At 38.9% G+C, this 9,525-nt stretch overlaps 1 protein-coding gene across 1 annotated transcript in view; it reads left to right on the top strand.

Moving 5' to 3' along the window:
* Positions 1–514: 514 nt before the first annotated feature.
* The window catches only part of Hat1 (histone acetyltransferase 1), a 62,010-nt gene continuing 52,999 nt past the window's right edge, over positions 515–9,525 (top strand). The window contains exons 1-2 of the mRNA XM_012515477.2: positions 515–585; positions 3,506–3,610. Of these exons, the coding sequence (XP_012370931.2) occupies positions 579–585; positions 3,506–3,610 (112 nt within the window). The 5' untranslated portion in view covers positions 515–578. The remainder of the gene's footprint in view (positions 586–3,505; positions 3,611–9,525) is intronic.

The raw sequence follows: 9,525 nt of genomic DNA, 5'->3' as shown, positions 1-9,525 counted from the left end.
TGGCAAAAGTGAAACAAATATAGGAAATAGGTTTAAGATATCTCTTCAAGACAAATCTTACATTTAGGTAGGTAAAAGTACAGTGGAGGTGTAGTTGTTTATTTTTTGTCGTCCTGGAATCAATCCAGCCCTGCTGGGCAAGCACCTAATCGCTGAGCTATGGTATTATAAGTTTAGCCCGGCATCAGTCGTTTGCATCTGCAGCTCGGGCCAAGGGGAGAGTTTTCCAGTCTCCACAATATTTCAGAGGTGGGGCGAAGAAAACAGTCTTAAGTGATCTGGTTAATCAAATGCGCTCCGAGGAAACTCTTCTCAGGCCTGTAAGCGCCTTAACATAACAAATCCCACCAGCGTTCTGCGCTGGCTGTGGCTAGGCAACGGTCCGCGCATTTTTCGTTGCGTTAGCCCCGCCTTTGGAGGCGCTTCCGCCCTCGCGCGCCTCAAAACTCCTCCTTTCATTGGCTACCGTCACGCTGGGGATGGGCGGGGCAAAGGCGACAGGCAGTGCTGTCACTTCCGGCCCGGGAGCGCGCGGGTTGATTCGTCCTTCCTCAGCCGCGGTTGCTCGCAGCTCGGAAATGGCGGGTAAGTTCCCGGGAAAAGTTTACCAAGGGGAGGAGGCGGGCAGATACGGGAAAGGACGCCGAGGTGGCGGTGACAGTGCCCGCCTGGAACTTTCAGCGTCCCGCCTGGGTTCCAGAAGGCCTGCTTTGGCCGGGGAACGTGGAACTCTTGAGTCGAGCTGCTGGTCGCGGCGTCCGCGCCCCCGCCCCCATCGGCTCGGGTCGGCGCTGTCTGTGAGCGACCCGAGCGACCCCTGCGGGGGCCGGGCGTCCGGGCAGAGCGTTCGGCTTTGGGCTTGGAAAGTGCCAGCTACGTTGGGCCTGCTTTTCTTCCTGTTCCTTCGGCGGCTTCGGCTCTTCTACAGCTGGTGCTGTCCCTCCCCGCCTACTGATTTTTAAAGCTAAAATTCTCCTCCAGGTCTCTGCCCACCCTCACCTCAGGCAGAAACTTCGGAGCCAGCGCTTTGCAGCAGCCTCGCCTTATGCTAGGACGGGATCTTGACAGAGTCCGCAACAACCTTCTAGATCTCTCACGCTTTAGGCTTGCTAGGATTGTAGTTAGGTTTCCTGTGAAAAAGACCACGTTCGCGCACCTTTTCCTCTTACAATATTCTTTTGGGTTCTACTTTGCTCCATGATCTTCAGTTTACAACGTTTGATAACCTATAACTGTTATTGCTTTGTATTTGTATTGAGGCTGTTTTAGTGAGTTTGTTTTTTTTAATTTCACATGTAATCTCTTGCAGTGAGGGGCAGTTTCTTTTAATCATCCCAAGTACCTTCGTAGTAGTGTCACTCCACGTTAAACATTTTATTTTTCTAAATATGCTGGATAGACGATAACATAGCATAGCCTCTACAGATGTTAAAGGAAAGACCGTTCAGTCAGAGACTTTGGGCTATGCTGCTACCACGAAAGAGAGGGATCATATGTACCATGTGTACATATTTCTAAGAATTACATCAAATTCAAAATATAGTTCCACCATTAGTAGTTAGGTGCCCTTCGATTTATTTAGTTTTTTGTGGCCTCTTGGTTTTGGGGATCAAACCCAGGGCTTCCACACTGAGCTATATCCCTAGCTCTTTAAAAACATTTTCATTTTGAGGCCAGATCTTGGTAAATCTTCCAGTTTAAGATTAAACTTGCATCCTCCTCCTTTGGTCTACCAGAATGCTTGGGATCACAGGCATGCACTGCCGTATCAAGCTATCCAGCTTTGTAAATAGGTATTTTGTCAACTCAGTTTCATATTTAAAATCTCAGGTGTAGGAAGAGGTGCGGTGGACCCATGCCCAGTGTTCAATGCCCAGTACAAAAGAAAAAAAGAATCAGTAACTAAAATCCACGGAACTGTCAGGATTGTTATGAATTCACACATGTATGAGATTGTGCTGCTTGGGTTATGTAAATTCCTTGAAGTTCGTTGTATAATCTTTGTTTTATGGATTAGGCTCATAGTCTTAGTAAGGTGCTCTATTTCACAGAACAAGTAAGTAATGATGAAACCTGGAAAGCCTGGATTTGAATCCAGGAAGTCTCTTTCCAAATCTTTAATCTATACTGCCATAAACCTTGGCATTTTCTGTATTTTAGCCACTTTTTGAAGTTTTTTTGTTTGTTTGTTTTGTTTCATTTTGTTTGTTTTTTTTCTGGAACTGGGGATTGAACTCAGGCCCTTGCGCTTGCCCAGAAAGCGCTTATTCCACTGAGCCATCTCCCCGGCACTTTTTGAAGTTTTTGACTTGTATTTCTTTTCTATGTTCTCATGAGTTTCTATTTTTGAGATGAGATTTTGCTGTGTTGTGCAGGCTGGTCCAGAACGCATGGGCTGAAGTGACCCCCACCCCCACCCCACCATCATGAGTAGCTGGGCTAGAGGCCTGTAACACTACTCCCAGCTGACTTTTCTCCTGAGTTTTTATGGTCATTTTGCCAGATTTATTGTTATCTACCTGAAAGTTTTATCTTGATAGTAGTTTATTGTGGTGTTACTTGTTATATATATTGATGGATATCCACTATATAATAAAACCATTTAGTTGTCTTAGTAGCCCAATTTATGACTATGCATACATGATTTTTAAAAAATATTTTGTTTTTTTAAATACAATGGAAAGCTTTTTCCTTCTTTCCCTGCCCCTATTCTCTTATCTCAGGGGTAACCTAGTTAATTGTGTATCTTTTTTGAGGTAATCTATAAATTATCAGTTTTTTAATAGCTGTTTTATTTATCTCTGGGTAGAACTTGTTCAGTATTAGAAACAAAATGCTGTTATCAAAGGACATTCTAGGTTTCTTATATCTGATAATAGAAACAATGACATCGTTTAGCACTATTTTTCATTTTAAGAATTATTTTTCACTTTTAATTTTTCTTTTTTGGTACTGGAAATTGAACCCAGGGCCTCATGAATGCTAAGCATGTGTTAATGCTACTTAGGTATAAGTCCTAGTAAGTAATTTGTGTCAGTATTAGAAGTTTAGCAGCTCTGTAGTATATTTTCAGTCTGTTTATGCAAACCATTCCTAGTCTTACAAACTTCAAAGGTGTTTTTGAGTTCATTTATTGAGACATATATGTAAGAGTGACCTGTACTTTTGTGATCTATGGGCACATTTAAATTGTCCCCTTTCTAATAACCCTATTTGTAGCTGGGCATGGTGGCACATACCTGTAATGCTAGCACTCTGGGTGCCTAAAGCAGGAGGATTGCAAGTCAAGCCCAGTCCCAGCAAATCAGTGAATTAGTTAGACCCTGTCTCAAAAACTAAAACAGAGGGCTAGGGATGTATCTGTGTTTGAAGATCTTGGGTGAAATTCTCCACCAAAGCAACAAAAAACTGCCACCACCCCAAAAAGCAAAAGCAGAAAACTATTTGTATGTTCTTGTGTTTAAATCATTTGCAACCAAACATTTTTAAAAACCTTTTTTCTTAGGATTTGGTGCTATGGAGAAATTTTTGGTAGAATACAAGAGTGCAGTAGAGAAGAAACTGGCAGAGTACAAATGTAACACCAACACAGCAATTGAACTAAAATTAGGTATGTATAACATTTTTCAAGTGATAATATGTATATACTGTGTGTATATTTCTTTTAGAATTATAAGAATTGAACATAAAAGTTATTTGCATAAATACAGTTTCCTGCATTCGTTGAAAACATTCAGATTTTATTCAGTCTTATGTGATGGAGTAGATAGATATTTTGAGAAATGGCAAAGTTCAACATGTTGGGAAACTAACAGAAAGTCAAGCATTTGTGATCTTAGCTTTGTAAAAAATATTTATCTTTACTTCTTTTGTATTTGGACAGAAATCTTTTTAATTTTCTACATTTTTAAAAAAAAATTAATGAATATTGCTTATACAGAGGTTTCAGTTTGGAAGATTTGTACATGCACATAACAAACTTTGGTCATTTCCACCCCCATCACCTCCCTTGCCTTACCCTCCCAGCTAGTTTCACATGGGGGGTTCACTACACTGAATGCCTGTAAAATGTCCTCTTTTTTTTTTTAATTTTTTTATTTTTTCAATACTGGGGAGTGAGCACTTTGCAGTGAACTGTATCCCTACCTCCCTGCCCCCACTTTATTTTGTGACAAAATCTTCTTAATTGCCCAGGCTGGATTTTTGTAATCCTCTTGGTGCAGCCCCCCTCAAAGTAATGGGGTTATGGTTATGCACCACATCACCATGTGTACTGTTTTTTATTGTTTCAAATTATGTAGCCCAGTCTAGTTTGAATTTTTTTTTTTTTTTTTTTTTTTGGCAGAACCAGGGATTGAACTCTAGCCCTTGCGCTTGCCAGGGAAGTGCTTATTCCACTGAGCCATCTCCCAAGCCCCCCGGTTTGAATTCTTGGTCACCCTGGCTCAGCATCCTAAGTATTGAGATTACAAGCATATGCCACAATGCTTGGCTTTCACTGTACCAGTTTTTAAGTACATTTAGGTGTATACAATGGATGTACTACTGTCACCATTATTTTTGAAACCCTTTATCACCTCAGACAGAAAGTCTAACAGATAAACAACAGCTTCCCATTTGCAAGCCTTGGGTATTCTTCAGATTTGAATTGGACCTTGCATTTGCTTGTGGTATCTTTTGGCTTCCTCACTTTCAAGACCATGACACTTCTAAAGATTATAGACCAATTGTTTGTATCATGTCTCTTTAGGGTTGTATGATGTTTGCTTATTGTTTATTTCAGGTGACATATCTTTTGGCAGAATATTCCAAAATTGGCATTCTGATTTCATTGTACTATATCAGTCTCTCATCTAACTTCTATTTTTCTATTTCATTTATTTGTTTATTTTTGTCCTTTTAAGACAGTGTCTTGCTATGCAATTCAGGCTGGCTTTGAACTCAGTTTGTAGCCAAGGCTGGTCTCAAACTCAAAACAGTCCTCCTGCTTCAGCCTTCTGAGTGCTGGGATTACAGGCATATGCCACTGTGCCCAGCTTATTTCCTATTTTATTCAATGGATTATCCTGTTAATATTATTTACTTAGTTCTCAAATTGGAGGTGACTGAGTGAATAGAAGCCCATTTTGGGGTGACTTGTGTCTTTTTTATATGTTTCTCATTATTTGATTATTTCATTCTTTGGGTTATCCTGGAACTGGATGTTCTACACTCATTATTATCTCTGCCTAAGCTCTAGAATCACTCATTTTTCCATAGGTCTTTGTGGTTTTTTAAGTGCAAAATGGTATTTTGCAGCTAAATTTTTTTTTTTTTTTTTGTATTTTTAGGGAAGGGACTACAGGGTGTTCAGGGTTTCACTACTAGATCGGACTCACAGTGATCTGCCAGTTTATAGCCTCCCAAGAGCTGGTATTACAGGTGCGTGCCACCACGCCCTATCTCAATTGCCATCTCAGAGCACCCTAGGGGTGGCGCTGGCATGGCAGGCCTGGGATCAAAACACTGGCCTCTGCACCTGCTTGCTGGTGCTTTAATCTGCTGAGCTATTTGGCTGGCCCTGTGCAGCTAAATTCTGAATGCTAGGTATACTCATTGCTATTAATGTTACTTATATTGATGAGAATGAGCCATCTTGGTAGGCAGAATTTTGTTCAATTCCATTCAATCCCATTCAATCCTTACTCCTATTGGTGTTTACTGATGTTCTTCCCCAATACCAGTTTTGCTTATTCTAAGTCTTCTCTCCCTCCCTCTTTCTCTCCCCTTCTTTCTTCTGTTTTCTCCCTCCCCCACATGCCTCCCTCCCTCCTTCTCTTAAGGGGAATTGATCCAAGGGCCTCATGCATGGTACCTGCATGCTTTGTCCCTGAGCTATACCCCCCAGCTCTGTTAAAACTTTATATACTTTATGATAGACTTATTTTAATTCAGCAGAATACTTTTTTAAAAATTATTTTATTGAGAAACAAATAGCAATGAGACAGTCTCAAAACTGATTAATTAGCCCAGTTTCAATAATTAATGCATTGCATATTGTTGTCTTAGTGGTTAATCATTGTACAAGATGCAGATATGATATCCTGTCCACAAACACTATTTGTTTTTGTGGAACCAGGGATTGAACTCAGGCCCTTGCACTTGCCAGGGAAGCGCTTATTCCACTGAGCCAGCTCCCTGGCCCCAACAAACACTATTAGAACAAATCTCTATTCATTGAATTAAGAGAATGCAGCTGTATATCTATCCTAACTATTTTGAATATACAGATACAAAATGATCTTTCATTTGATTCCCCTTTTTTGTTTAGTTTTTGTCAGAGGAGGGTATTCCATTGTCATTTAAATATTGTAGGTGCGTGAATTCAGCAAAATACTGCAATATAGTCCAGTAGTCCATAATAGTAGTGGATTTTCTGTAAGACTGGCAACGTTAGATGTTGACTTGAGCCTTTTACAGCTCAGCATATTAATATGCCTTTACTTTTTATACTTCGTTTTTATACTTTTCTCCTGGATGGTTAAGATCAAGATAAAGCAAGACCTATGTAACAAGAAATGTAACTTTTGTATCTGATCAGTCAAATCCCCTCAGGATTTACCCTGAAACCCCATACTACAGTTTATAGATCCTTTGTCAGTGTCAGCCATGTGGATGAGTCACAGCCATTGCTTGACCAGTTTGCTCTCTGTAGCAGCATGTTTTTTGAGGATATCATATTCTTGGCTATTAGTTTTTTTCTTATTTATTGCTGAATATTACTTCATTATTGGATGCATCATTATTAAGCTAATATGTATTTGGGTTGTTTCTAGTTTCTGCTTGTAACTGCTGAAAATGTTCTTGTAAGTCTTCTGTGGCTATACAATTTTATTTTGGGTAGATTCTTAGGAGTGAATTTGGGGGTCACTGGGTAGTTGTGTGTTGAACTTCATAAGATGCTTGCCAGACTGATTTTAAAGTACTTTTATGCTCCCACCAACAGTGTATTAGAATTGTCATTATTCCATACCATTGCAATGTTTAGTGTTCTCAGTTGTAAAGTCGTAGGCATCCTAGTGATTAGGTAGTGGTATCTTGTGGTTTTAATTTACCTTTCCCTCATGACTGAAGTTATTAAACATTTTTTATGTTACTATTAATCATTTGTATATCTGCTTTTGAGACTATTCAATTCTCTTTCTTTTCTTCTCTCCCTCTTCCCCTTTTCTCCCTTTTTCTACCCGTGTCTTCTCGTCTCTCCCACTCACCCTCTCCTCCTACCCTTTTCTTTTCCCCTCTTTCCCCACTCTTGGTCTTGCTTCTACGCTATTATCTTCTAATTTTATGAGCATTGGAAATCCCTATGTTCTAGTACCAAAGCAAAGCCTTGTAATTCTTCATAGGGGAAAAATCTAGCATCTTGGGGAGTTGGAATAAATGTGTCTGATTCAGGAGATTGAGCACACAGCCAACTATAGGCATCTGTAATTCTGTAATTGCCATGACTTTCCACTATCCTGTCTTTACTCTCTCTTCATTTTCAAATTGGGAGTGTGTTGTTTTTCTTGTGATTTATGCGTTAAACATATATTCTGGATGAATCTTTGTGCATATTTTCCTTAGTCTGTGGCTTGCCTATTTATATTCTAAATATAGTGTCTTGATGAGTAAAAGTTGTTAATTTTGTTAAAATTAAATTTTTGCATATTTTTCTTTTCTAGTATTTTCTGGTTCTTGTCTGAAATATTTGGGGCTGGGGAGATGGCTCAGTGGAATAAGTGCTTCCCTGTCAAGTGCAAAGGCCTAAGTTCAATGCCTGGTTCCACCAAAAAGCAAAACAAAAAAATAAAAATGAAGTATTTGTCTACTCTAAGGTCACAAAAATCTTTTATGTTTTTTTCTAAAAGCTTTGTACTTTCAGCTTTTCAAGTTTAGGTCTATGATACAGCACATATTATTTTTCATGAACGATGTAAGGAAGGGTATCAGTTTGTTTTCCATGTGGATAGACTTTTGTTCAAGTATGCATGTATGACAAAGCTTTGGTGCTTTAATCGTCTGTGTATGGATTTATATGTAGACTAGTATATTATTCATTAGTTTGTTCTATCAATATCATACTGTTTTTCTAGTGTAGCTTTATAATGAATTATGGTCTAATGAGCTCTCCATCTTTTGTTCTTTCTTCAAGACTTGAGAATTCTTTTTGTTTACCCTTTTGTAAAAATTTTAAAGAGAAAAAAATTTCAAAACAATATAATAGGGTTATAATGGTTAATATATTGCATACTTAAATTACTCAAGAGTACAAGATATCATCATTTAACTGTCCATACAGTATTAGCACAAATCTTTCTTTTCAGTGAACTAACAGAAACTAATGGTATAACTGTCTGAATTATTTTGCTTTGCTCTTCTTTGTTCCATCTTCGCATCCCAGTTTCTCTTTCTTTTTGAAGTTTCTTCCCATTTTACAGTATCTATTTTACATTTTGGATCTTCTTGTTTAGCTTCTCACATAAGAGAGGTAATACTGTATTTACACATGTGTTTGTTGCCCCTTTTTTAATTCTTTTTTTTTTCCTTTTTTAATTCTTAATTTCCATATTTTAGGATCAGTCTGTTAGCTCTGTACATGTCAGTTGTTTTACTACTGTTCAGATCTTCTGTATTTTTATGACTTTTCTGTCTGCTTTTTCTAATGGAACAGTTAAGAGAGGAGTGTTGAAATCTCCCAACTGTAATTATGGGTTTGACAGTCTTTAGTAGCAAGTTTTTGCTTAGTATATTTGCAGCTCTCATACTACATATATACAGATTTAGACTTTTTTTTATTCTAGTACTGGTGTTCATATGGAAATATACCTCCTGCCTTTTAAAATTTTCATTTTGGGTCAGGGACTCACTAAATTGCTTATGTTGGGATTCAATTTTGGGTCCTTGTTCCTCAGCCTCTCAGATGTGCCACCTCACAGGCTTCTCTTCCCCTTCCCTCCCCTCCCTTCTCCTCACCTCTCCTCCCCTTTCCTCCCTTCTCCCTTCTCCTCCCTTCTTCTCCTGTCTCCTTCTTTCCCCTTCCCTCCCTCTTTTTTCTCCTTCTCTCCTTGGTAGTGTTGGGATCTGGGGTCCAACTCAGAGCCTCACATATGCTAGGCAAGTTTTCTACTGCTGAGTAATATCCCCAGCTCTGTAATTTAGACTTCTTGTATCTCTTTAATGAATTGGCTATTTGCTCATTATGAAATGTTCCTTCTTTATGTCTGGTACTAAAGAGTCTCTTTATCTTTGTCCCTTCTTTAGCTCTTTTTTTTTTTCCTCTTTTTTTTGCTTAAGGTTGGTTTCACTCTGTAGTTCAGGCTGGACTTGAACTCACTGTATAGCCTAGGCTGCTCTAAAACTTGTGGCAGTCCTCAGGCTTCCAAGTGGTAGGATTACAGGTGTGCACCACTGCCAGACTTCTTGCCTCATATTGATGTCTACTTTGTCATATATTGATATAGCAATGAGAATTTTTTTCTTTTTTTTTCTTTTTTTTTTTTTTTT

The sequence above is a fragment of the Octodon degus genome, unplaced genomic scaffold, assembly GCF_000260255.1.
Source record: "Octodon degus isolate 3935 unplaced genomic scaffold, OctDeg1.0 scaffold00065, whole genome shotgun sequence".
NCBI lineage: Eukaryota > Metazoa > Chordata > Mammalia > Rodentia > Octodontidae > Octodon > Octodon degus.
The sequence above is the reverse complement of the archived record's forward strand: the minus strand, read 5'-3'. Positions and strand labels throughout refer to the sequence as shown.